Genomic DNA, 27657 nt, shown 5'->3' with positions numbered 1-27657 from the left:
AGGGAGTTCCTAACAGCCCTATAGCCTCTCGAAGATAAGTACAAATGTCTCCGTACCGATCCACAAGACTCTACTAGACTTGCTCATGACTCGTGAGACCTAAGTGAACCTAGTGCTCTGATACCGTGTTGTCACGACCCAAAATCCATAAAGGCCATGATGGCGCCGGACACTGCTGTCAGACAAGCCAGCAATAAATACTAAATAAATTCTTATTTTAATATTTTTGAAGTCATAGGTGTTCCCCTCAATTAAACAGAAGATAAAATTTACAAAATGCGTAATAATATCTTTAAAAATTTCCAATACAGTGCACCCATAATCATCCCAAAACCCGGTGTCACAAGTACACGAGTATTTACTAGAGAATTAAAAATAAAATACAGTATCTGTTAAGAATACAAATTAGACAGGAAAATATAATATTTCTGAAGGAGACTGTGTTGGCTGCGCATCGTAATACAAAATTCAGCTCACATATGTCCCCACAATTATTAACCACACCTCTGTGCCCACAAGGCCACTAGACAAATATGTACCTGCACAATAAAATGTGCAGCAAGTGCAACATGAGTACGTAAATAACGTGTACCCAGTAAGTATCAAGCCTAATCTCGAAGTGGTACAGACGAGATGGCCGACTTTGACACTCACTAAGGGTCAATAATAATAAATGGAATAAATTATAATTATTCAAGTCAGCATGATTCAAAGAATTTACAATAATTTATTTAACCAGCAGAAATAATTAAATTCCTTCAAATGCAACAATTCTCAATGTATTAATTAAATTCCTTCAAATCAAATAATTTCCAATTTATAAATTTGTCTCATTTACTAGAATAACAAATAATTCCTTAACAAGCAGGAATAACAATTTTTCCATATTCCAAAGATCTCCAATTTATCAATTAGCTTTGCAAGCTGAAATAAACCATCAAAGTATCGTGTAATTATGATTATTAAGCACGATTTCTGCCGAGCTCGTACGGCCCGATCTAGAGTTTTGTGTACACTGTCGAGGGACGAGCGACACGATCCATAGATGCATCTATTCTGCCCAGGCGTTCGGCCCGATCCACAAGAAAGGAGGACATATTCTTATGTACCTCCGGAATGAGAGTATTTATTTCAAGATTGATTCGAGAAGATAAACAATTTATTTCAACAATTAATTAATCTAAACAAAAATTAAGCATATAAAAATTTCATCTTGTAATACCTTTCATAACAATTCACAATATATACATCGAATAATTTAATTAATAAAGAATACAATTTACACAAGTAATTCATGCTTTGAGTCCTAAACTACCCATACTTTAGCATTAATAGTAGCTACGCATGAACTCTCATCACCTCGTGCGTACGTAGCCCCGCAATTAGCAATAATTATTTAATTTAATCCCTATGGGGTATTTCACCCCTCACAAGATTAGACAAGAGACTTACCTTGTCTCAATGCCCACTTCCGATCACGATGTCGTGTAAAAATCCCAATTCGGTGCCGAAAATCCGAAACTATCCAAAAGTTATATGAAATAATTAATACATGTTAAATAAGTTAAAATTTATCTATTAAATAAATTATCCTATCCAAAATGGTAAAATTCCTAAAATTCATCCCGGGCCCACATGCCCGAAGTTCGGATATTTTTGGAGGGAATCGTTACCCATACTCTCAAGAACTCAAATATACCATTTCCATCCAATCCCATAGTAATTTTCGTGGTTAAAATTCAAAAATACCAATTTCTAAGTTTTTCTTCAAAACCCCAAATTTCTACTAATGTCCATGAATTTTCACGCCTAAATTCGTATATAAACCAAGTATTTAACTTGCAATAGGTAGGAATCACTTACCTTGACATAAATGATGAAAATGGAGCTCCAAAATCGCTCCTAGGTCGGCTCCCATGGAGGAAATGAGCCAAATCCATTTTTTCAAACTTAAACACTTCCCAGGCGACCCTTCATCGCGTTCGCGAGACCCCCATCGCGTTCGCGATGAACAAAATTCTGAGAAGCCATTTTCAAACTCTTCTGAGACAGTCCCTAGTATAATGGTCATAACGTTTTGTACAAAACTCCAAATCACAAATGGGTTGACTTTCTTGAAACTAGACATCAAGGGCTATAAATGCATATGTTGACCATATCCCAATTTCTTATATATTTTGAGATATAAGCTGTCAAAGTCAGACATGTGAAATACAAATTTCTTCATCTTCCCGGACAACCTATAGTGTACCAGCCATAACTTTTTGTACGGCAAATCCATATGCTAAACGGTTTACTTTTTTGAAAACTAGACACAAAGGGCTACAGTTTTTATTTTTGGATCATCTCCAAATTCCTTATAGATTGTGAGATATGAGCCTCCGAAGTCAGACCTATGGAACAAAGATTGTTTTCGCGAATGCTAGCATCTCTTCGCGAACGCGAAGAACAAAATCCTAGAAGCCAAATCCTTCTTCGCGAACGAGAGAGTATCCTCGCGAACGCGAAGAACAACACCAGACACCAGCATCAGCTATTGCAAAACAGTCTGAAATGATCCGAAATCACCCCGAAATACACTTGAGGCCCCCGGACCCCGTCCAATCATATCAACTAGTCCCATAACATAACACAAACTTGCTCGAGGCCTCCAATCACATCAAACAACATCGAAATCATAAATCGCACCCCAATTCAAGATTAATGAACTTTAGAACTTCAAGCTTCTACATTCGATTCTGGAACCTATCAAATCACATCCGTTTGACCTCAAATTTTGCACATAAGTCATATTCGATATTACAGACCTACTCCAACTTCCGGAATCAGAATCCGACCCCGATATCAAAAAGTCCACTTCGGGTCAAAACTTCTCAAAAATCTTCAAATTTCTAGCTTTAGCCAAATGACTTCAAAATGACCTACGGACCTCCGAATCCACTTCTGGACGCGCTTCCAATTCCAGAATCACCATACAGAGCTATTCCCATACTCGGAATCCCAAACAGATATCGATAACCTTGAAATGCACTTCAACCCAAATTTATGAAATTCTTCCAAAATGCTAACTTCCACAATAGGTGCCGAAACACTCACGGGTTGTCCAAAACCCGATACGGACATACGCTCAAATCCGAAATCATCTTACAAACTTGTTAGAACCTTCAAATCCTGATTCCGATATCGTTTACTCAAAATCCAACTTTAGTCAATTCTTCCAACTTAAAGCTTTTGAAATGAGAATTTTCTTTCCAAATCAACTCCGAACTTCCGAAATTTCAATTCCGACCACGCGTGCAAGTCATAATACCTGAAGTGAAGCTACTCGTGGTCTCAAAATGCTGAACGACGCGCTGGGGCTCAAAATGACTAGTCGGGTCATTACACTAGGATAGCCAGAACAAGAATAATACTAAAGTTATCGGTATGGAAAGGCCGGATGCTATATTACCTACTAACCTTTTGATAACAACAAGGTCGGGGATCCAAACTAGAGTAAGAATTTGAGAATTAAATGCGGAAGCAATAATAATAAGGAATTGAGCAACTAGAAATAAAGTGCAGAAAATAAAGGATATGGGAAAATTCAAGGAAAGAATTCCAAGACCTTCAAAGAACGCAAGTTCTATAGCCTTGACAAGATCCAAGCAACAATGTTTTAATTTATTTACGAAATCAAACGCCTTTACTTAAAAACAAATCAAAATAATAGATTCAGATCTTGACCCCTTTACGAGTAACTCGAGACAACAATTAATAACTCGTATTAATCGCCTTCTAAGAATACCACGAAGTAATCAATGATATCACAATAAATAAGTTATCTTACTACCTTGAACTAAAAACTAGTAAATGTTGAAAGATAAATCTCAAAGCATAAGTAACAAAGGTTCAAAAGAACTCTCAAAGTATAATAGTCTTAATTAATAATGAAGTCCTTAATGAGTGAGAAGAACTCCTTATTTTTAGAAGTAAAAGTCCTTAAAATTAGGTAGGGGTTGTTAAGGTGTAACAAAAGTTATCAAAATTAGGTAGGGGGCTGCTAAGGGGTAACAAAAGTCATCAAAATTAGGTAGGGTGGTTGTTAAGAAATAAGAAAAGTCACAAAATTAGGTAGGGGGCGGCCAAATACCTTTGGGACAGATTTGGCCTTAAAACTACTAGTTTGGGCCATTGATTTGGACTCCAATTGGGCTCCTTTTGAAACACTCAATTTTGGACTTCTTTTAAGCTCATTTTGACCCCTTTTGGTGGACTTCAAGGGCTGATTTAGTGACCCAATCTTCCTCCTCTTGGACATCAATTTGGGCCACCAAATAATTGTAAAACTTGGACAATTCATCTCCTTTGGGCTTGAGCTCTTCCTCTACAATTAAAAACTTCTTTATTCTCCATTGAAGTCCAACAACTCTTTAGCTTGAGATCTCGTAAATGACTTTCTTGGAGCTTCCAAAACTCTATGTGTCCTTGATGCTATCACCTAGCCAATTCACATCCTTTATCCTTAACCTCTTCCTCCCAATTAACAACTTCTTTATTTGCACTTGAAGTCTAATGGCCTTGTTTTGCAACTCTTTAGCTTGACATCTTGTTAAAGGCCATCTTTGAGATTCTAAAGTTTTGTCCTTGTCCTTAAATAGAGTTGAGCTTCCTAGGATGCTATCACCTTCTACCCTAATCATTGACTTTCACAACCTTCTATTAAGGATCATGTCCGCAACAAGCTGAAGATGCGTTATATCATGTCTAATCACCTCTACCCAATATTTCTTAGGTCTTCCTCTACCCCTCATGAAACCCATCATGTACAACCTCTCACACCTACTTATTGGGGCATCCAAGCATATCCTCTTACATGCTCGTACCATCTCATCCCACTTCCTGCATCTTCTCCTCCACAGAGGCCACCCTCACCTTGTCCTAAATATCTTTATTCCTGACCTTGTCTCTCCTAGTACACCCACGCATCCATCTCAAAATCCTTATTTTCGCTACTTTCATCCTCTAGATATGCGATTTCTTAGCTGGCTAATACTATACCCCATATAATAAAGTCGGCCCAATCACCACTATGTAGAACTTGCTTTTAAGTCTTGATGGTACCTTTTTATCATATAAAACACCAGAAGCAAGCCATCATTTCATCCAACCTACTCCAATACGGTGTGTGAGATCCTCATCAATTTTTCGGTTACCTTGGTTTCCATATCCAAGATACTTGAAACTACCCCTCTGGGGATGACTTATGAATCAAGCCTTACTTCCATATGTCCTCATGAGTAACGCCATTGAACTTGCATTCCATGTAATCAGTTTTAGTCCTGCTCAACGTGAACCCTTTAATTTTTAGGGTTTGTCTCCAAACCTCTAGCATAAAGTTAACTTTGTCTCTCCTCTCGTCAATCAGGACTACGTCATCAATAACTAACATGCACCATGACACCTCCCCCTTGATGTGCCACGTCAATACATCCGTCACCAAGGCGAACAAGAAATGGCTAAGAACTAAACCCTGATGCAACCCCATCACGACCAGAAAGTATCTCGAGTCACTTTTCACAGCCCTAAACCTTGTCTTTGCTCTATTGTACATTTCCTTAATCGTGATTTATAAGTCCCAAATGCGATTTACTTGTTTTCTATATTTTCTTTCCACCACTTTAGACTTTCGTATTAGTTACATATAAAATCTTCGATAGTAAATGATATAAAAAAAGTTCTTCTCGAATGGTAACTCCTTATTTATCAACGATTATCAATTTCTCTAATAAATGTAGAAATTCATTGTTGCTCTTTATTAGCTAAATATAAATTTTCCAATCGAAAATGACTTAACAAAAAGTATTTCTCATCGAATTGTAACTCCTTATATAATTAAAAATTGTTGCTCTTTGATAAATATAGAAATCCAAGTGTGCTTAATATTGTTTTATCGATTGAATTTTTCTAGGCCTTTTTTTTTTTGGTTTTCCACCCGGTGTCCGGTATCCACATTGGGGCCGGATTCGCGCGAGGAAATCACACATTGGAGGGTAAAGCGCTCCCTAACAAAGGCGACTCCATACTCAGGGACTCAAATCCGAGACCTCTGGTTAGCCCTTTAATAAATTATGTGTTATGCTACATTGAGCAATAACTGAATACTATGTATGCGAAATTTTTCTGTTTTTTAAAGGTCATTATCTATTCAAGAATTATAAATGAAGAGCTCAAATTTTGAGAAAAAAATTATATGTAACTAATAATGACGGCAGGTTATTTTCTTCCAATTGGATTGTTTAGTTTGAAACTTATAAGTAACCGGTTATATGTAACAAAATATTAATAGGCGAATAACCAGTTATATGTAACAAAATAGGTTACATATTTAAATTGTAACTGGTTGCAGCTTAGCATTTCTACGATTAAACTTATTGCATTGTACCTTATTATACCTCTTTCAGAAAATGAAATTGATATTTATAATTATACATTATTATGAACAAAAACTTGGCACCAAAATAATTGAGCAAGAAACTCATGTATGTACTAATGTATCCTAGAAAATGTATAATGTATGAGTTTATATACGTTTTATTCAGATGGTATTAAAATTACATATTTAGATCATTTAAAAATCCCTATAATTTAGGGTGTGTTTGGTATGAAGGAAAATATATTTCGGAAATGTTTTTCAATTTTCTCATGTTTGATTAGCTTAAATGTTTTGGAAAATATTTTTCTCCAAGTGGAAGAAAATGTTTTCACAATCAAGAGAAGGAAAATATTTTTCAAAGCTCTTTTCAATCTTCCTCACTCTATTCCCCATCCCTACCAACCCACCCTACCCCACCCCTAACGCCACCACCCCCATCCCTACCCCCGTCCACCCTCCACCCCTACCCACCTCCAACCCCACACCCTTACCCTCGACCCCCCACCACCACCCTTAATAGAAAAAATATTAAAGGTACTTTCTTTTCATGTTGTGGATTGAGTGTTTTTTTTTTCTATTTTAACAAAATGAATATTTTCTTTTCATGACGTAAAAAATAGTATTTTCTTTCACTTCAATAAAAAAAGTACTTTCTTTTTATGATGTAGAAAAAATATTTTCTTTCATTTCAATAAAATGAGTATTTTTTTTCATGATGTAGAAAAAGTATTTTCTTTCATTTCAACAAAATGAATATTTTCTTTTTATGATGTAGAAAAAGTATTTTGTTTTGTTTTAACAAAATATAGTCAAAAGCATTTTCTTTCATTTCAACAAAATGAGTATTTTCTTTTCATGATGTAGAAAAATTATTTTCTTCCGTTTCAATAAAATGTAATTAAATTTTTTTTTTTATTTCAACAAAATGTAGTAAAGACGTGTTTTTTTTATTTCAACAAAATGAGTATTTTCTTTTCATGATGAAGAAAAAGTATTTTATTTCATTTCAATAAATGAATACTTTTTCATATTATAGAAAGATTATTTTTATTTTATTTCAACAAGAAAAAAAGTATTTTCTCTTTAATCATGGAGCACAAATTTCAATGTTTTTATGTGAAAAAGTATATCAGAATATTAGTTCCTTTGGATTTATGTAGTTCCTTGGGGTTTGTGTGAATTTTGAAAAGAATAATTAAATTCTTAAAGAAAACAAAGTTGGGGGGTTTGGGGAGGGGGGAGTACAGGAAATATGAGAATTTTGGGAAAGGTGTGTTGAGGAGAGTAGCATAGAAAATTATTTTCCTAAAAATATTTTATATTCTCTAATCAAACACTAGAAAATATTTTCCGAAAAAAGTTTTTCATTCACCAATCAAACATGGGAATTAAGTGATAACACAATTCATTTTCCAAGGAAAATATTTTCCTTCATACCAAATACACCCTTAAAGTGTTTGATTTTGTAATGAAGGGTGTGTGAGTATAATTGAGTTATATTACAGGGGTGTTTAGTGTAATATTTATAAAAAGATAGTTTACGCCAGGGCTAGTTTTGTATTATCACTTCTACTGGCTGACACCATCTTGCTCCTAAAACCCCCAAAAAACCGAAAAACCCTGCCCATTTTAGCAGTTCCTGTAATTAACTGTAAGCTGTTATTCTCTATGTTTTGAATTGTCAATAGAAATAATTGGGATCTGAAATTATATTTTTGAATATTTCTTTCATATTCTTCAATTTTAGGTATTTTCTCTGTATCATAGTTACTGAATGATTATAGAGTTTTAATCCTTTCTGGTGTTTGATTTACTAACTTGTTCAGCAAAAAAATTGAATATTTTTTTAAGACAATATATAGATATACATATATGCTGGATCCGCCTATGTCTTTATTAGATATTTTCTGTGCATCATATTTGCTGAGTGGCCGAAGGGGAGCCTTGGCGTAACTGGTAAAGTTGCTGCCATGTGACCAGGAGGTCACAGTTCGAGCCGTGGAAACAACCTCTGGCAGAAATGCAGTGTAAGACTGCATACAATAGACTCTTGTGGTCCAGCCCTTTCCCGACCGGTGCACACCGGTAGTTTAGTACATCACGGCTGCCCTTTATAGTTGAATGATTATAAAAATTCAATTTTTTTTCTTATTTTTTGTGAATGTGGTGTCTGAGCCAGCACAAATATCGGGTAACTCTAACACCCACTTGGGAAGAATTATGAAGGTTTAATCTTTGGTGTTTGATGTACTAATTTGTGCAGCTATAAATTTCATTTTTTTTGAAGGAAGCAGATTCAAATGGCTTATAGAAGGAACTTAACAACAAGAGCTAAGTTTCTTTATCAGCAACAAAGAGTTATTACTCCAGCATTTTGTTACCCACATGATGATGATAAAAAAACTCAAGAACCCATTTGTAAAAATCCAAGATTTTCCACTTTTTTACAACCCCATTATGTGAAAAGTGGAATTAACAGTTTAAATGGGCCCAAAAGCCCATTTCAAGATCGAAGATTTCGCCCTTCACAACACATGATTTGTATGAGTTTGGGCTCAATGTTCACTAGGAATATGTCTAGTAGTGTTAGTGGCGGTGGAACAGAGAAGATAGAGCACATAAGTGAAGTTGCTGAGCTGGCAGATAAGGCTGTCGAGGTTGTAACTTCTCAAGTTCCAGCATTGAATGAGGTGGCAGTTGCTGCTGCTGAGTCGTATTTGCCCGTGCAGGCGTTGCAGTACTTGATTGATTATGTTCATATTTTTACTGGATTTGATTGGTAAGATTAATTTTTATTTCTATTTGGATAATATTGGCATGAGATGATTTTGAACGGAGTAACATGCTCAGTGGGGATTTATATAGCCGACCCCAACTTGTTTGGGACTGAGTAGTAGTAGTAGTTGTTGTTGTTGATTGGTAAGAATAGCATGATATATTGCTTGTTGTTTCAATTGATGTAGTAGTAAAAAGGAAAGAGTTTGGTATAGTTATTCCTCTTTGGATAAATTTTAGGCAGGGGCGGATGTAGAGTGTAAGTTATGGGTAGCTTTGGCTCGATCTTATATATGTGTTATAAAATTGATTAAAGAAGTAGAAATAATTGATTTCGATCCTAGTAAATCAAATAATTTCTGGTATTGAATCCCAAACTCGAAACTGTTATGTTCAAATCCTTGATCTGTCTCTGAATTTTTAGGTGAGAAAGAGAGGGATAATATAGTTTATGAATCTTTTTACTTGTATTTCATATATAAAAGTATGTGCATGTGTGTTTAGTGTAATAAAACGTTGGGGTTTAATTTGAGACGATATTTTGAATTTATAGTATGTCATGTTGATTGATTTGGTTTTTGGACATTTATTAATCGGGAGATGGACATATGTTTGCTGGAACTCTTACTATAGAACTGTTTAATTCTAAACGCTTGAAGGCATTGCATATATTGAAGTTTTTTCTTTTCTTTTTGTAACTTTTGATGTGTTTTTAATTTCGGTTTCGAGAGATTTGCTCCTAAGAATTTTGACAGATATAGGAAATGTTTCTTCTGAAATACTTAGGAAACCTTAACATTCATAGTTTGTTTCTCTCTTTTGGTTGTGCCGTTGTAATGTAACATTCGCGAGTTACAATCAACTTGTGCTTTATAGTGTCACGAAATGACTGACCACTTCATTTTGGAAATATATTTCAGGTGGGCATCAATAATTGCTACAACTATTATTATTCGATGTATAACCCTTCCATTAATGATTAATCAGCTCAAAGCCACTTCAAAATTGGCGGTAAGTTTCTAATGGATCTTAACGTTACTGTCATGGTCATATAAAATGCACTGGTCTTTATCAGACAGATAGCTCAGGTGTGCATGTACATGAGTTGTTTCATAAACCTACTTGCTCGAGCTTGACTTGGATTTAGCTTATAGCTTAACCAACTCATGATAACACTATAACAGCGCTCAGGCTCGACTTGATCACTATTATCTTTGCTTGTTACTTGTTCAAGTCAGCTAGAAAGTACAAAATTCGTGGTAAACAGGTTCTGTTCGACATACATATGCTGTACAAAATGAAAATTTTGTCTTCGCAAAGTCTAGGGAGAAGGTGGTTATGCTGTTTTGTTTGTCTGAAGCAGACAGTGACAACTGATTTCTTTTCTCGTAGCCCTAACTATATCAACTTCTTCACCAGCTTAAAAAAAAATACAGTAATATTTTAGTACGCAGAGTTGCTATATAAATTCTTAATCTTTGAATGTCTTTGGTCTTTGTTAACGTGTATTGACATTTTCCAGAATTGTACTGGATGTGCTTGATATCTTAATCTGATGTACAATAATTTTAGAAATTGTGTTGAAAATGTACTGAGCAATCATGTTGTAGCCTTATAGGTCAAGCTCAAATTAATTGCCCCAAGATTAAGTCGATTATAAACTACAAAGCTTGATGTAGATTCTCTACTTTCTATTATATTGTTTTGTATATGGTATTTGTCCCAAATCAAATAATATTATTACTTTATCAAAAAATATACCAACTAGAAAGTTTAACTCAAGTTAAGTCAGCTCAGGCCAAGCATTTTATTTCTTAAAAAAAAGGCAATCTGGTGCACGAAGCATCTTGTGTACACGCAAGGTCCGGGAAGGCCGCACCCCAAGAGCCAAGAAAGCAAGAAAGTGTAATGTAGGCAGCCAGCATCACTTCCTGATTCTAGGGTTCGAAACTGTTCAGGCGTTTCATTCAACTTTTATTGAAGTTTGACTATTTTTACTGGCTGTCTACTTGCCACAACCCTTATCCTTAAATTGATGTGAGACCCGCTATGCGAAGTTCACTTAGGCAGACGCGGAGCTTTCTGTAAACTTTTAGATACTATTCGAAAATGTTGAAGTAACCAAACCATTTGCTCATCAGAATCTAGTCCCTCGTTCTGCATCTCTTACACAAGCCCAATGCAAAAAAGAAAAGAATTATAGTTGTTTCCCGTTAATTTATAGTCTATCTTTGCTAATTTTGGGTTTCTTCACAATTCATCCTTTTTCTTTTCTTCGTTTTTTGGTGAAAATTCACAAATCATCCATTTATTAACATGCATGTCTTTTGCAGCTTGTGAAGCCAAAGTTGGATGCGATTAACCAAGAGATGCAAGATAGGGTAAGTTTGATATGATTCTCTTCCGATCGCCATTGACATACATTATTTGGTCTTGTTGTACTGATTACTCCCTCCGGTCCACAATAAGTGACCAATTTGCTTTGGGCACACCCATTTAGGAAATACAAAATTCTAGACAAAAATAGTTAGTGTGACTAAACTACCCTTAATTAAATGTTGCAACATAGTTAATGTGAGGAGTAAAAGACTTTTTAGGGATATGTACTTAAGGGTAATTTTGGAAAAACAAATTGAATTTTTTCTTGATTATATAAATGGACACTTATTTTGAACCAAAATAAAAATGCAAATTGGTCACTTATTGTGGACCGGAGGGAGTATTACACATTGCCATTCTGTTTTAGTACAAGATTCTTATACTCGAACCCTCTGTATTATCATCTCTAGTTACTAGTTCCAAATAGATTATATATCTATCTAACTTAGCCAATATATCAACGCGTTCCATACTCTTTGTGACCAATGGTGGCGCCATAATTTTCAATAAGGGGTGTTAAAAAAAAAGAAAAAATTAAATACACGGAAAAGCCAAGGTGATTCAACATATAGTATATATATGCATGAAACAAAATCTTTTACCTAGCAATACAGTGCAATTTTCCAGCGAAGGTGTGTCAGCTGCACCCCTGGAGCCACTGTTTGTGACAAACTATATAAAACTCCCATGATATTTTTCGTTCTAATTAAGCTAGTCTGCTAGAATTACCTAGTTAAACTTCTTACCTTTTACTAGGGTATGGCTCCGGCAGCTGTCGCTGAAGGTCAACAAAAAATGAAAGCAGCAATGAATGAGTAAGCAACTTCTCATTAAATCATATGTATGACTTGTTTGGAGAAGAACTAAAATGCAAATCCATAGTTTCATTGGAGTCCTTAATTATCTTATGTATGCTCAACATATAATTGGCCTCATAATTGACTGAAATGTTTCGACATGATGGATGTCTTTTCAATCTATGACATTCTTGCAGATATGGAGTTTCACCCTTCACTCCCTTAAAAGGAATTCTAATACAAGGGCCAATCTTTGTTAGTTTCTTTATGGCTGTAAGTTTATCCACTTTCTGCTATCTATAATGTCCTTTTTTTCTCTCTCCCTTCCATATTCATTACTAAAAAGTTAAATTTATCGCCTAAAATTCAGATTTCAAACATGGTGGAAAAAGTCCCTTCTTTCAAACAGGGGGGAGTGCTTTGGTTTACTGATCTAACTACTCCAGATAGTATGTACATCTTCCCTGTTTTGACTGCATTGACATTCTGGATAACGGTGGAGGTGAGTTGTGCTTTTGTTCATTTCGGTGTATTATTTTGTGGTGCCCCTTTTTCTATTCTCTAACAAATCCTGTTGTCTCTGTCTAGATATCTTTACACCAATACAATTTCTGACCCTTTTTGTTAACCAGAGTTTGTTCTTTCTCAGTGCAATGCGCAAGAAGGGTTGGAAGGAAATGCTCATGCTAAAACTATAAAAAATGTCTCACGAGCCTTTGCTGCTTTAACTATCCCATTTACTGCTGGTTTTCCTAAGGTACATAATCCAAACCAACTCATGCATAATGATTTATCATGTATTTATCCATTCCTATTACGCTAGTGAAGAATATGAGGTAGAACTTTTGTACATCAGAAGTACATGATGTGCTTTCGCTTCAAATTGGCGTTGTGTCTGACTGTTATCAGAGGTAGATCCATGATTTGAACTTTATGGGTTCAAATTTAGAATTCTACCACATCGCGTACTGGGTTCAAAGTTTATTTTTGCACTTATTTAGCTGGATTTTTAACACATATACAAGGCCTATACCGAAGTTACTAGGTTCAGATGAACCCGTAGCTTTTTCATTGGCTCCGCCCCTTGTTGTTATCTTCTTCTTTTTTCCGGGTTTCCTGATTGAGTACATGCATTATCTGTTGGTTTTTTTGATTGTTAAGGATATCCTTAAACATTCCTTTCATAACTTGACCTACATTATAGGTCAAGTTATAAGCATTCTTAACTTCTTAATTGCTCAAAGATAACTTCACTATATTTACCTTACACAAGGTATTAGAATATGGGATTGGTGCACCCAAAGGTTCTACCTTTATCGGCTGGCTCTCTCTTCTAGTGGTACTAAATGATCGTATCATAAGCGTTTTGCATGTCAAAAGTCATAATCGAGACCCAACTAATTTATTATGGGTGTCTATCATGTTTAACACAATTGTTGTTCGTGTTGGACCATGTGAACCCAGAGGCGGAACTAGGATTTTAACTTTATGGATTCTGAATTGTGGAACGACAACTTCAATTGCTAATAACTGGGTTCTAAATTTACTATTTGTACATATTTAATGAATTTCTTAACACAAATGCACTGTTTGACCAAAAACTACTAGGTTCAGCCGAACCCGTAGCCGCACTTCTAGCTCCGTGCCTCCACCCTTGTGTGAACCTATGGTTAACCTTTATGTGCTATGTAATGCTTGTAAATGCTATGTGCTCGTGGTATGTGCTTGTGTTCGGAGTTGATTTGAGTTCTTGCCTTCTTGGTTGGTTATTCTTTCATTGGTTATAGTGATATGTCGATCATTGTTTTTTTTTTTCCAGGCAGTATTCTGTTATTGGATGACCTCAAATCTTTTTTCACTCTCCTACGGATTGGGTTAGTATTATGATTCATTTCCTGCACAAGCATACATGTCTTGCAATTTTTAGTTGTTGAAATTGTCGTTAACATGTTTCACTTTTCATCTTGTGTCTTCTTTGTGTGCCAGTGATTAAAAATCCTGCAGTTAAGAAGTTACTTCGCATTCCTATAATACCTGTCAGTCCTCCATCTGAACAAAAACCGGGACTCTCATTTTTCGATACTCTCAAGAAATTTGCTGCAGCGCAAGAGCACTTAGTGGCACAAAAGCACGCTCAGTCATCATTTCCCCAGGCATCAAAACCCACAAGTCAAGGTCTATCATCATCATCATCGTCGTCGTCTTCTGTTCTTGGTAAAAGGATCGAAAGTTTAGAGAAACAAGTAAAAAGAAGAAAGAACAACAAGAAGAGACGTTGAACCGTTGTTGATTGAAGGAGAAAAATTGGTCTAGCAAATTGATAATTATAGGTTATTATTAGTTGCGCATATACACCATTGAAATCTATGTTGCTCAGACTTTCCAAAAGTGCTGTTGCACCCGTGTCGGATCTTCAAAAAATACCAACAACATTTTTGAAGAGTTCGAGCAACATAGATTGAAATAATTGGGGCAGAAGCTCATTTTTCACTAGTTATGTTTCTTGAGAATTATAGGGTAGGGGAGCGAGCAGTGTGTAATTTTTTTCAAAGTACTTCATAGAGATGTAATATTTTTTGTTTTGTTTCATTTTTCATACGAATATAGGCATTTGAGAAAAGATTATAGTCTAAGAAATTTTGTAACGATGACCAGAATACTGCAGCACTAGATGTCATCAGTAGTTTGCTGTAATTAGCAAATCAATTTTGACTTGCAACCACAAGTTTTAATTCTTCTTTATTAATCTGGTTGAAAGTTGTTTATGTTATTCAATTTGTTCCTCGCAGATTGCAACTAGAAAGACAATCGTCTTGCTTATTTGCTTGATCATTGGTAACGATTGATGTGAATTCAAGTGTTTTGAAATAAAATTTATATATTTGAAAATAACCAAAGAAAAAAAAAAAATCATAAGTTGCAATATAAATTAATAATTTAAAATACTTCTTCCGTCCAAGTTTACTTGTTCATTATACTAAAAATAAATATCCACTTTTACTTGTTCAATTTAGAAAACTAATGAATAATTTATCATATTATACCTATTTTTACCCTTATCGTTTTTCAATATTTTGGATTTATAATAGTCAAAATTAGTTATTTAATAATAATAACTAGGGGGTGATATAATAAAATTACAATATTATTTATTGTTTGAGTGTGTCAATCATTTTTCAATATTTTGGTAATTAGGGGTGATATAATAAAATTACTATATTATTTATTGTTTCGGTGTGTCAAGTCAATAATAAATAAGTAAACTTGAATCGAGTGAATATAGTACTTTAAAAATTGATGGTCAAAGAATAACTTCTTTGACTTCCCAAATATTAATAGCGCCACTTAAAACTAGGGAATTTTAATTACTAAAACTTAGGTAATCTCTCGCTCACTTTAATTAATTTTTGGATAACTTCACACATATTAAGAAATTCACCTTTTAGTATTAATTAACAACGAAATTGACCATATTAATATTAATTTGTTCATTGAAAATATAAAAAAATCCTCCTCTAAGGACAACTTTAAAAAAAATTTAATTTTTTCTTGATATCTAAAAAAAAAATTAAATATTATGGACCACGTAAATTAATTAATGTGGATGGATGGATTAACGTCAAATAGTTTAAACTGCATGGGAGGAATATACTCTGCATACAGTTATATATATCGCACAAAATACTGAAAAGCTTTCCGTGAGACCCGTAATTCTGATAACCGTAACTTCCCTTTCTCCATTGAAACTACATTTTCACGTAAACAAAAAACAATCTCATTTCTCCAAAATTAATCCTCAGAAATTTGACACAAATTTATGAAAATTTGTATATGTTTTAATTAATCGGTGTACCCACATTTGCAATCTTCTTGTATAAATTTTAATAACGGAGTGAAAAGCTATATATATATATATATATATATATATATATATATATATATATATATATATATATATTTGACAGTTTGTGAGAATTATTGAGGGATCGGAGATGGCGGAGAGGTTTATAATCGAGGTTGAACCGGCTAAGCCAGCTAAAGACGGAAAACCGTCAGTTGGACCGGTTTATCGGAGTTTATTCGCTAAGGGCGGGTTTCCACCTCCGATTGAAGGCTTAGATAGCTGTTGGGATATTTTCCGGTAACGAAAAAAAACAGTAATTTACTGCAAAATTTTGATTAAACTGCTTGTGGATTTTACGTTATAATTTGATTGACTAAATGTTACTTAATATCTACGTTGAATTTATTGGATTAGTTCGCAAAAAAGGTGTAGTATTTTAGTTTCATACATTTGATCATTGGTGTAGTTCTCAGATTGATATTTGAATTTTTTCGTACTTAGATATGTAGTCCGATTTTATTTCATACACTAAGTGGCAGTGTAGCATTTTTATATATTTGATGAGCAGAATGATTTTTGACCTTTCACTTTTTTTTTCCTTCAAAATCTTCACACAAAAGTAGCTATCTGTGCCTTTTGGCTGTTAATTATGTGCATAATAAGAGGCTTGCTTCAAGCAGAAATATCATTCAGTTCATGCTAATTGAATGCATGCATAAATTGTGCCATTCAATTATGCTACCTTACATGCATATGGTGACTACACTTTTAATCTCAGCTATTAGTTGCCAGTTTCACTTGAAAATCTTTCAAAGAAACTCTAATTATGACACTATTAGTTTTGTGGTTTTCAGAGAGGCTGCTTAGAATTATGCCACACTTTCTACTCCTTCTTCAGTGAAGATATCTTCTAAGTAAATTAGTCATAATTTTCAAAAGCATATCACTTCCAATGTGCCTTATTTTAATACTAAGCTATGGCTTTAGCAATTTGAGCTGTAATTGGCTATTTGCATAATACTTTTTAACTTAGAATAAAAAAAGTAAAAAATGGCAGTCCGGTGCACTAAGCTTCCGCTATGCGTGGGGTCCGGTGAAGGACAGGACCACAAAGGTCTATTGTACGCAGCCTTATCCTGCATTTCTGCAAGAGGCAGAAAGCTTGTAAAAGTTTGCTGTCTGATATTGGAACTTATAGATGCTTTCTTGTTCTATGTCACAGTATGTCAGTGGAGAAATATCCCAACAACCGAATGCTTGGCCGCCGTAAGATTGTGGATGGAAAGGTATGTTTTACTACACATTAGTTTCAAATCCTACTTTCAAAGGACTTTAGTTTTCTGAACTAATGTTAGCTGTTTCTTGTATTTGTTGCTCTTATCTTCAGCCCGGAAAGTATGTGTGGACGACTTACAAAGAAATATATGACATTGTCATAAAAGTAGGAAATGCCATCCAGAACTGTGGTGTAGAACAAGTAAGTTTCCAACTCTCTTTATCCTCTGTTTATTTTGATAGTTCCACTTATCGATTTCTGTTGCCTGTTTATTATTGTTCATCCCCTTGATTTTCTTTACTTTTTCAATTTGACTTCTGATTTAGGGAGGAAAATGTGGTATTTATGGTGCCAACTGCCCTGAGTGGATTATAAGCATGGAGGTATTGCTCTTTCTGTTGCTTATTTTGTGTATGTCTGAAGCGTTTCATGTTGTCCTCCTTTTTCTTCTTTTTGTTTTCTCTGTTTTTCGCTTTTTAGTTTTCTGCATTGTGAATGTACATCTACGAGAGAGGACTTCCATTACTGTTCTTCTAGGTCACGTTTTATTGGTAAAACTGTTATGTTTATAAATTGATGTTTATACATGGACATCTATATTCTATAACATGACAACCTTTGGATTGTACGTCTATTAATCAGTGTTTAGCTGGCTATCTTTTCGATTCTGAAGATGCCCGTGAAAATATTTGGCATCTGAATGATAAAGTCATTCTTTTTTCCTTTTTGCTTTAAATCCTAACATCTTTTGAATGACCACTTGCCTTTTATAACAAGATGCTTTTATTACTCTTCTTTTTTCCAAGTCCACTTTCAATCTTTCTGGGTTCCTATCTTCGCTGCTCACTATTTCTGCTATTGTTTTGTTATAACATCTATTGTTTGCCCGGATAGATGTTAGAAATTAAACCTTGTCTGTAATTCTTATTGACTCTGATAGCAACTTATTAATGCAGGCATGCAATGCTCATGGACTCTACTGTGTCCCTCTGTACGACACTTTAGGTATGTATTCTTCTTCTGTGATAATAGTGGCTCTGTGCTCTTCCTTGTGAATAGACTTAATCATCCTTGGTGTTACTCTTATGGATAATCGAAATGTTCTGGGCTCGTTCAAATGAGATGCGTGATCGTGCAGTTTGACTACCAAGAGGCTATCACATTTACCAGTCATGCTGATGTAATAACTAGTATATAATGATAATCTTTTTTATGTCTTAAGGTGCTGGTGCAGTGGAATTTATCATTTCCCATGCTGAGGTTTCAATTGCTTTTGTTGAGGAGAAAAAGGTTCCCGAGGTATAGACATGACATCCTAGGAGGTCAACTTTAAATAGACAGTCTTATATTAACTATTCAAACATCAAGTCTTGGATTCCATAAGCATGTTGATCCCCAAGCTACATATATATGACTTTCTACTGTGGAAGTGAAATTAACTCGCCCGTGCAGGATAAAGAATGATCTGCTTGAACTTCTATGCTGTTTTAAAAAGATTTAAATGTTTCAGACTTGGACATCATTTTTTATAGAACTTTCGATTATTATAGCTTTCAGAAATAAATTGTTCCAATAAATAGGATAATGACTAGAATGTTTCAAGAGATTGTTGTTTCAGAAGTTTATTAATGTTGAAGTTGGAGCTATGTTGTTGAAAATTCAGGGATGTGCTTCTTACTAAAATGTGCTCTTATTCTTTTTCAGCTTTTGAAAACATTTCCAAATGCAGCGAAGTACTTGAAGAGTAAGTCAATTGTAATTTAGTTTTCTTTTTTCAGAAGTGTGAAATATGTCATCTTATGGCAAATTGTTTCCTGTTCTTAATCACCAGCGGTTGTGAGTTTTGGGCATGTTACTCCTCAACAAAAGGAAGAGGTTGAAAAGTTTGGAGCGGCTCTCTTTTCCTGGGATGAGTTTCTACAACTAGTAAGACTTCTCTTTTCAAAGGATACGTATATTTTCTTGGGTTTATACTGATTGATGCACCCCTTTCCTACCTTTTTGAACATCACATACTTATATGACTTCAATATTCCCTATAAGTTAAACATCACACCTCTCACTATGTGCAGGGAAGCAAAAATCAGTATGACCTTCCAGTGAAAAAGAAGACTGATATTTGCACAATAATGTATACTAGTGGAACGACTGGAGAACCCAAGGGTGTGATGATTTCGAATAATAGCATTGTTACTCTTATAGCTGGAGTGAAGCGTTTTCTTGAGAGTGTACATGAGGCGGTGAGATATATGTTCTTTCTATTTTCATGTGCTTCGAAGTAAAGGATAGCCAAAGTTTTAATCTCCCTTTTGAAAATGTGTTTCTTTGATCTAACGTTTTCGTATTGCAGTTGAACGTGAATGATGTATATCTCTCATATCTTCCCTTGGCGCATATCTTTGATCGGGTGATTGAAGAATGTTTCATTAGTCATGGTGCCTCAATTGGATTTTGGCGAGGGGTAAGATCTCCACATCTTCTATGAAAATTATGACAGAGCTTATCTTATGCACTTCTTATCATGTTTGCAGGATGTCAAGTTACTAACTGAAGACATTGGAGAGCTGAAACCAACTGTCTTCTGTGCAGTACCTCGGGTATTAGACAGAATATATTCAGGTAATATCTTTACTGCTCCCTTACAATTGATTCATCTAAAGTGTCAAACCTTTTCTCCTAATCACTAATATAGACCTCCCTTTCTAATGAAATCCGTGTGTTGGACTGGAGTATCACTGCACTTTAGATATGACTAACTGCAGAAATCGCGTAGACATAAAATAAATAAATACTGTGGAATTTTCTTCTTTCTACTGGTGTACTTTTGACTTTGTGCATTTTTGTAAGTTAAAATTGTGTGCGCATTTGACTAATTGCAATGATCATTCTCAGGTTTGCAACAGAAAATTTCTTCAGGGGGTCGGCTAAGGAGCACCCTGTTCAATATTGCATATGCTCGGTAAGTTCTGTTCCATGTTTCTCATTTCAATTAGAGTAGTTAAGAGATGGAAAACTTTTTTGTTGATGCAAACATCAGTGTCTTAAACTCGATCTCTGAGCTTTCTAAGGCGCTTCATTTGTCTTTATGATGATCGAAAGTAATCAAAAAAGTTCAAAAAAGTCTTTATGATGATCGAAAAAATATTAAGTTGTCCCATCTGCTGCCAAGAAAGGTACTGCATCTATGGTTGGAAAAAGATGCATCTGATGATAGCGCCTTTTGATATTTGTCCATACCTTTTTACTTATATGGCTAAAATATGGGTGTTTCACATTGTGGGATTTATACCTGTACAGTTGTACAATTCTAGCACTTTCTGTTCTACTTCCAGACACTTAAAGATTAGTACTCTAAGTCAATACGAGTGTTTTCATCTTTGAATCGATTTTCCATAGAAGTGCATTTGGTTGGACTCTGTATAGTTGAGAAGACATTTGGTTCCGTTTTTTTGTTTAGCATGAATATTGAATCTTATTTGAGGTATTTTCTATTGGAGGCTGCATCATACTAACATTTTTTGAAATTCTGCAGCAAACTTCAATATTTGAAGAGTGGGTGTAAATATCACAAAGCATCTCCAATTTCCGACAAAGTTGTTTTCAGTAAGGTGGTGGAGATACTCTAGTAGCAGCTACTATATCTTCTCTTTTTGCTTCCTGTTGTACCAGTAAATATGTAACTTTAGTTGCATTTGCTGATTGCTTAGGTAAAAGATGGGCTAGGAGGCAAAGTGCGCCTTATATTATCTGGAGCAGCACCTCTCTCATCTCATGTAGAAGCTTTTCTGCGAGTTGTTGCATGTGCTCATGTTCTTCAAGGATATGGTATTTTATCGTAACCCTCACGTTAATTCCACTGATGATGTTAAACTTATAGTCATGCTTCATCCCGGAAAATCTCAACGGCCTTAATCTGTTTTTATTTTATTGTTTGTAAAAAGATATGATAAATCTTATGGTTTATGAACTAGTCAGCGACATCATTTTAGTTGTTATGTTTGAGTGTTGACCAGTGTTATCAAAGGCGCGCTTAAAGTGCACATACGCCCTGAAGCGAGGCTCAAAACATGTTGAGCGCTTCGCCTCACTTAGCGGGCGCTTCAGTGTTGTCATCAAGGCTCTAACGCATACTTTTCCTTACCAATGAGCTTTATTCTGAAGAGGCGGCACTAAACAATTGATATTTCACTTTATTGTAAATTTTCTACAATTTCTTTGTCAATATATTTGGTATTCATGCTTATAGATATTAGTCTTGGACTACACATATATGTTTGTAGTTTTTCTCCATTTGCGCCTTTCTTCATTAAAGCCAACACTTTATTTGCGCTTAAAGCCCCAACAGACCTTACAGTTTTTTTGCGCTTTTCGCCTTTAATAACACTGGTGTTGACTATAGCTGAAATAGGTAAATCTGTTGAACTATTCGGCAGTAGCTTCCAATATAGTTTTACAGAAACTGATCTGGCATGGTAATTTAGGTTTCAGCTGAAATAGGTTTCTTTTTATTGCTGAAGTAATTGGATTGTCCTTCCGGATGATTTGCTAGTGTGTGTTCTTGCCAAAGCTGATGATTCAGGATTTATTTTTAGGTCTGACTGAAACATGCGCTGGTACATTTGTATCATTACCCAACCAATTTGATATGCTTGGTACGGTTGGTCCTCCTGTGCCCAATGTGGACGTGTGTTTGGAGTCCGTTCCTGAAATGGAATATGACGCTCTTTCAAGCACACCACGTGGAGAAATATGCGTGAGGGGAGACACTGTGTTTTCTGGTTATTACAAGCGTGAGGACCTTACGAAAGAAGTCATGATTGATGGGTGGTTCCACACAGGTTTTTCTGAATTCTTTTTTTGCGCTTGTATTTATAAATATCCTGCTTGTTAATAAGTTTTAATTGGACTTGTCTCCGGAAAAATCTTTTGTCAGGGGATATTGGTGAGTGGCAACCAAATGGTAGCTTGAAGATAATTGATCGCAAGAAGAATATTTTCAAGCTATCACAAGGTGAATATGTTGCAGTCGAAAATTTGGAGAATATATATGGCAATAATCCTGTTATTGACTCAGTAAGTAGTCCCGTTAGATGCATTCTCTTCTTAACTATAGCAATTTGGTGACTTCATATGTGCATTTTATTTTCTAAACAAATAAGGTAGCACATTTTCATTTGTTATGTTCACTGCCTGTGGTCTATCTGTGTGGACACTATGCTGTTAAAAGGAAGAAGCATTATTCATATAGGCAGTGATATGTAATCTTAAAAGCAGACAAATTGTCTCCCGAGTCAAACTTAATGCCAATGCTTTCTGTAAAATTCTCTTAGCTTTGCCAATCTTTGCACCATGATATCCTAAGAGCTAGTGTTCCAGTTTTGGGCGTAATGTGATAAATATTAATATAGAATAGAGCATATTGTATAAGTGTTAAGCCATCACACGCTGTACATATAAATATTTTTGGGGGCATAATCTAATGAATATTCATAAATAATAGAGCATATTGGTAAAACCTGTTATCCATTTTAGGCTCTACGATACTCATTTTTCTTTTTCCTTGATTGGCTTCAGATATGGATATATGGAAGCAGCTTTGAGTCTTTCCTTGTTGCTGTAGTTAACCCAAACAAACAAGAGGTTGAAAAATGGGCTAAACAGAATGGTGTCTCTGGAGATTTTAATTCCTTATGTGAAAATTCAAAGGTGAAAGAGCACATACTAGGGGAACTCACAAAAGCTGCAAAAGAAAAGAAGGTTAGTTCTCATCGCGGCTGTTTGCATAATGTGATAGGCAGTGGCGGAGCCACATTGAACCAAGTGGTGTCGAGCGACACCCCTTCGCCGGAAAATTAACTATATTGCTAGATAAATTTTTTTATTTTATGTATATTTACAATACGTTGACTCCCCATTGACTTTTCGATGTATCTAATTATTTATATTTTGATACTCTTTGATGAAAATTCTGGCTCCGCCACTGGTGATAGGTGCTCGTGTTGCGTTTGCAGAAAAGAAAAGCCTATGTTAACATGACATTTGTTTTTTGCAGCTGAAGGGCTTTGAGTTCATAAAAGCTCTACACCTTGATCCGGTGCCATTTGACATGGAACGCGACCTTCTGACTCCAACATTTAAGAAGAAAAGACCACAGTTGCTCAAATACTACAAGGTAAATTCTCTTTAATCTCCTGGTGAGAATGTTAATGTCCATGTGCAAATATTTCCATTTCCTCTTTTGGCTTCCTCTTTGTTTTGCTGCGGTTTTATTTGTTCTGTCGTGTCCAAAAAGTATGATTACTCTTTTCAACATCACGGTCTTCGTAAAGCCTTTGTGTACCGTTACATGCTCTTCACATAGATAACAATATAAACTTAATGGACATAAGAAAAGGAGTAGACATGCCCAATAATGTATTTTGTGGTCTTTAGCTCAGGTTTTAAAAAGGAAAGAAACTTCAGTAACTTTAACCTGTAGTTGACATGGAACAACCAAAGACTGTTCTTAGCATTTTCCATGTTTCAATCTGTCAACTTTAATTTGGGTCCTTTTATGTGCAATGCGTTTATGCATTTTTCTCAATGGAGCTTCATTTGCACCTAGTGTTGGCACTTTGCATATAATGAGTGCAACTTCAATACATTGACGGTGTAAAAGAATTTTTGCACCATCGGATCGCTTAAGAGATAACTATAGGTAACTGCTCCATGTAAGTGGTACTAGTTACCTCGAAACACTACTAGAAATTCGCCCATTTTCGATTGCACATCCCATTGGAAAATCATCAGAATTTGATGATTTCCGACGCCGTTCAGACGGATTTTTACCCGTCGGAATACAGCTAGTCGGAAAAGGCTTATGACGGTTGATCTATATTGATACAGCAATAATATATCACTATCATAAATGGGTTTGGGGATGGTAGTGTGTACGGAGACCTTACATCTATCTTGTGAAGATAGAGAAGTTGTTTCCGATAGACCATCGGCTCAAATCTTTTGATAATATTTTGTTGTTAGTTTACATGTTCTTTTCTGATCTGATTTTACTTTGTGCAGGACGTGATTGACACCATGTACAAGGATGCTAAATGAACTTACAAGGCTGAAACTAGCAGCTTTTCTTTTTAACTTCACCTCCCTCTTTTTTGGTTTTTGTACTGTACATATCACTCAAAGATGATGAGATTGTTTTATCAAACTGGATCAGCCTGTAATACAAGGGAAGATATTTTTTATTGGTTTGCTTTAGTTTAAAGCTGAAAATGCAATAACAGGGATTTTTTAAAAACCTAGTACTCCTACTAACTATTTCATTATTCTATTGGATATCTTTGGTAAAAACTTATACGCACAAGATATTTATATCAACATCTACTAATTTACTATTTTTAAGTGATAAATTAAAGTGAAAATATGAATTGATTAATTATAAATTAGTGATAATTATGTTTGTAAAGATATGTGTCATGTATTTATTGGTTTGGTATAAATATCCGATATAAATAGATGTTTACGGACATGGTTGAAGGATGCATTCATTATGTAAACCAGTTACGTGGATCATGCATTCATGAGTTGTACGCTCCATTGGACATATCTTGTTGATGAATGTTTTCGATGAAAAAAAAAAACATTTCTGTGGATTATGTTGGACGGGTCAAAGAATTGTTTGAACTTAGCCGGAAAAGAAGCTAGTCGGCTACTACCGCGAACAATGACGAAACTAGGAATTTCTTCAATGGTGTTCAAATTTGAAAGAAGTGAAAAAAATTCTCGACAAAAGGGTGTTCAATATGTGTTATATACCTCTAAAACGTAATATTTTACCTATATACACAGTGTAATTTTTCGGCGAAGGGTGGTCATTTATGAGCATGTGGCTTCGCCCATGCCGGCGAAGTCCGCTTGCTCCGGAGTTTTATACTATTTATGTCTTCAAGTGCAAAAGAAATAGTTTGTAAATGATTTCATGTTGTTATAGGACAACAAGGCACCAGTGGTCTAGTGGTAGAATAGTACCCTGCCACAGTACAGACCCGAGTTCGATTCCCGGCTGGTGCAATTAGAGCTGTGATGATTATTGCACATGCTGTGAGACTTGGGTCTTCACACCTTTCTGATATAAGATGAAAATCTGTGTTTCTGAGCTCTTCTTTATTTCTTTTTAGTTTCATGCTTTTTATTTTTTTTCCTTAAAACTAGTACTCCTTAATTTTTCAAAATCACAGTAACAGGTTAAACGTAATAATCTTTATACCTAGTGGGTAAGCAAGTTTGCAAGCTCATTAAATTATCACAAGACGCTGTTTTGTGAATGTTTATAACCTATAATGCAATGCAAGTGAAAAAATAAAACACTAGTATTAATTTAGAGCTTAAGACCTAAAACTAATGAGAATGTGATTTTCTATTAGTTATCACTAAACACTGCGGTGTTGTCACTGTTCTTTGAGTCGAGGGTCTATTGAAAACAGTCTTTTTACCTTCACAAAGTAGGGGTAAAGTCTGCGTACACATTACCTTCCCCAAACCTCACTTGTAGATTACACTCGGTTTGTTGTTGTTATTGTTGTTGTTGTTGTTGTTACTCTTCCATATCCTTAATCAGAAGTCTTAAATTCGAGCCTTGAATATCGAGCCGCCCTTGGTAGGCAATACTTTACCTTCTAAAGTAGGACTTTCCAGTATGAATTCAGATTAGTCGGACTCCAAAGTGGATACCAAACATCGAGGGGGAAACAATTTGTCTTGTTGGCTATCTGATCTTCTAATTTCTACACTAAGTGCCCATTTGCCTTTCCCTAAAGGGAATAGTGTTTGAAAAGTGTTAGTTAAAAATTCAGCCGCACCCTGTATTTACACTAAACGAAGTAATTTAACCCTTATCAAGCAGTAAATTTTAAAGTGAAAATACACATAATTTAACTATTTGGTTAAGCATAATGTGTATATAACTTGTACTCACTGATTTGATGCGAGTAAATATTTACCTTCAAATTATATGATTGTTTCGTACTGGATTTCGGTTCGAACATCCAACTCGAATGTTTTAGTCAAAGTGAAAATACATAGTATCATTTAACTATTTGGTTAAGCATAATATGTATATAACTTGTATTCATTTAACTTATTTTCTAAGTCGGTGTAATAGTTTTTAATGAATATTAATGACTTCAATCTAATCTAATTTGCTGCAACAAGTTAAGTATTAATCCAATCAATTATTAATATGTTAACAAAAACCGAGTAGCCACTAGGGCTAGTCCGCTATAGCTTATATGGATAGTTCAATGTGTTCATCGGCGCTTACCCTAAAATTTGGATTAATCAAAGCACATTAGCATGACATACTTTTTTATCCGAATTGGGATTTAAAACGAGACTCGTCCTTCAGAGAATAGCTAAGGCCAATCCGGTAAGATCCAATATAGATTTAACTTTCGATTCACTTGTGAAATTCGAGCGATTTGGGTTTAGTAATAACAAACAATTTAGAGGGGCAAAAAGGTCTGCAAGTGATAAGACCAAAAAGGTCGGTTTCAAAGTTTAGAAAATGATAAATTTTTCTAACCGACCATTGTTGCTTGGGTCCAAAATGTACCTTTTTCAAAAATATTCCAAGAAAAATTGACAGCTCATATATACATGTTTTTTTTAAAAAATAGTGACCCCTTGAATCCTTGATTAGACAATATAGTCATCTCTTCTTCTATTTTACTTCTAACAACAATATTATATGCGGTTTGAAATTCAATGAATAATAATGTAGTTTTCGACCATTCGATGAAAATAAGGTCGTTCGTTTATATTTTTCTGGCCACATAAATACCCAATTTTTTTCTACAATAGGGTTAAAAGTTTTAACATATACATCATATCACTACTAGAAAACTGTCAAAATCCGTCTAGAGCATACCGATTGAAATTGGTCGGAAAAAAAACGATCAAAATCTGTCAGAAACTAAGTACATTGGTCGAAAAATTCAAATAACAAATTGTACATAAATATACCACTACACTCGGTCGGAAAATATGGTCCCACAAAAAAGAAAGTTTGATTTATCTAACACAGTTGAAAATTCTGACCGATTGCAGTCGAAAAATAGTCAATTTTGACCAAAGCCTGGTCAAACTTGCATTCTATCTACCAAAGAAAAGTTTAATTAAA

The 27657-nt window shown here is 34.9% G+C and overlaps 2 protein-coding genes and 1 non-coding gene across 7 annotated transcripts; all 3 read left to right on the top strand.

Moving 5' to 3' along the window:
- Positions 1-7964: 7964 nt before the first annotated feature.
- LOC107794688 (mitochondrial inner membrane protein OXA1-like) lies at positions 7965-15136 on the top strand. 5 transcript variants are annotated; one of them, XM_016617200.2, is made up of 10 exons: positions 7965-8066; positions 8703-9194; positions 10111-10201; positions 11524-11571; positions 12326-12384; positions 12564-12639; positions 12737-12868; positions 13016-13123; positions 14186-14240; positions 14353-15136. In XM_016617200.2, exons 2-10 carry the CDS (start codon positions 8716-8718, stop codon positions 14643-14645), a joined length of 1341 nt encoding a protein of 446 aa, XP_016472686.1. In that variant the 5' UTR covers positions 7965-8066; positions 8703-8715; the 3' UTR covers positions 14646-15136. The 5 variants fall into 5 exon arrangements, with proteins under 5 accessions (XP_016472686.1, XP_016472689.1, XP_075088023.1 ...); XM_016617203.2 differs by having other exon boundaries at positions 7969-8066; positions 8710-9194; XM_075231922.1 differs by lacking the exon at positions 7965-8066 and adding an exon at positions 8086-8162.
- Positions 15137-16334: 1198 nt separating this feature from the next.
- On the top strand, positions 16335-24724 carry LOC107794693 (long chain acyl-CoA synthetase 4-like). Its single transcript, XM_016617211.2, has 19 exons — positions 16335-16507; positions 17433-17496; positions 17598-17687; positions 17813-17869; positions 18443-18491; positions 18709-18785; positions 19191-19230; positions 19318-19412; positions 19559-19726; positions 19837-19947; positions 20018-20105; positions 20379-20445; positions 21019-21094; positions 21194-21311; positions 22079-22324; positions 22420-22559; positions 23061-23243; positions 23539-23658; positions 24546-24724. Exons 1-19 carry the CDS (start codon positions 16359-16361, stop codon positions 24579-24581), a joined length of 1974 nt encoding a protein of 657 aa, XP_016472697.2. The 5' UTR covers positions 16335-16358; the 3' UTR covers positions 24582-24724.
- An 830-nt stretch (positions 24725-25554) lies between these two features.
- On the top strand, positions 25555-25639 carry LOC142170064 (small nucleolar RNA snoR114). Its single transcript, XR_012699677.1, has one exon. It is a non-coding gene; the product is annotated as a small nucleolar RNA snoR114 (small nucleolar RNA).
- Positions 25640-27657: the final 2018 nt, after the last annotated feature.

This window comes from Nicotiana tabacum, chromosome 15, assembly GCF_000715075.1.
Source record: "Nicotiana tabacum cultivar K326 chromosome 15, ASM71507v2, whole genome shotgun sequence".
Lineage (NCBI taxonomy): Eukaryota > Viridiplantae > Streptophyta > Magnoliopsida > Solanales > Solanaceae > Nicotiana > Nicotiana tabacum.
The sequence above is the reverse complement of the archived record's forward strand: the minus strand, read 5'-3'. Positions and strand labels throughout refer to the sequence as shown.

Bases quoted from the DNA above. Each gene is read 5' to 3' on its own strand.
- LOC107794688 (XM_075231921.1), top strand. From the start codon at position 8,577: ATGTGGTGTCTGAGCCAGCACAAATATCGG. The intron at 10,202-11,523 runs GTAAGTTTCTAA...TGTCTTTTGCAG, and splicing joins AAGCCACTTCAAAATTGGCG to CTTGTGAAGCCAAAGTTGGA. The intron at 12,640-12,736 runs GTAAGTTTATCC...CCTAAAATTCAG, and splicing joins TTGTTAGTTTCTTTATGGCT to ATTTCAAACATGGTGGAAAA.
- LOC107794693 (XM_016617211.2), top strand. From the start codon at position 16,359: ATGGCGGAGAGGTTTATAATCGAGGTTGAACCGGCTAAGCCAGCTAAA. The intron at 18,786-19,190 runs GTATAGACATGA...ATTCTTTTTCAG, and splicing joins AGGAGAAAAAGGTTCCCGAG to CTTTTGAAAACATTTCCAAA. The intron at 19,727-19,836 runs GTGAGATATATG...TTCGTATTGCAG, and splicing joins TTGAGAGTGTACATGAGGCG to TTGAACGTGAATGATGTATA.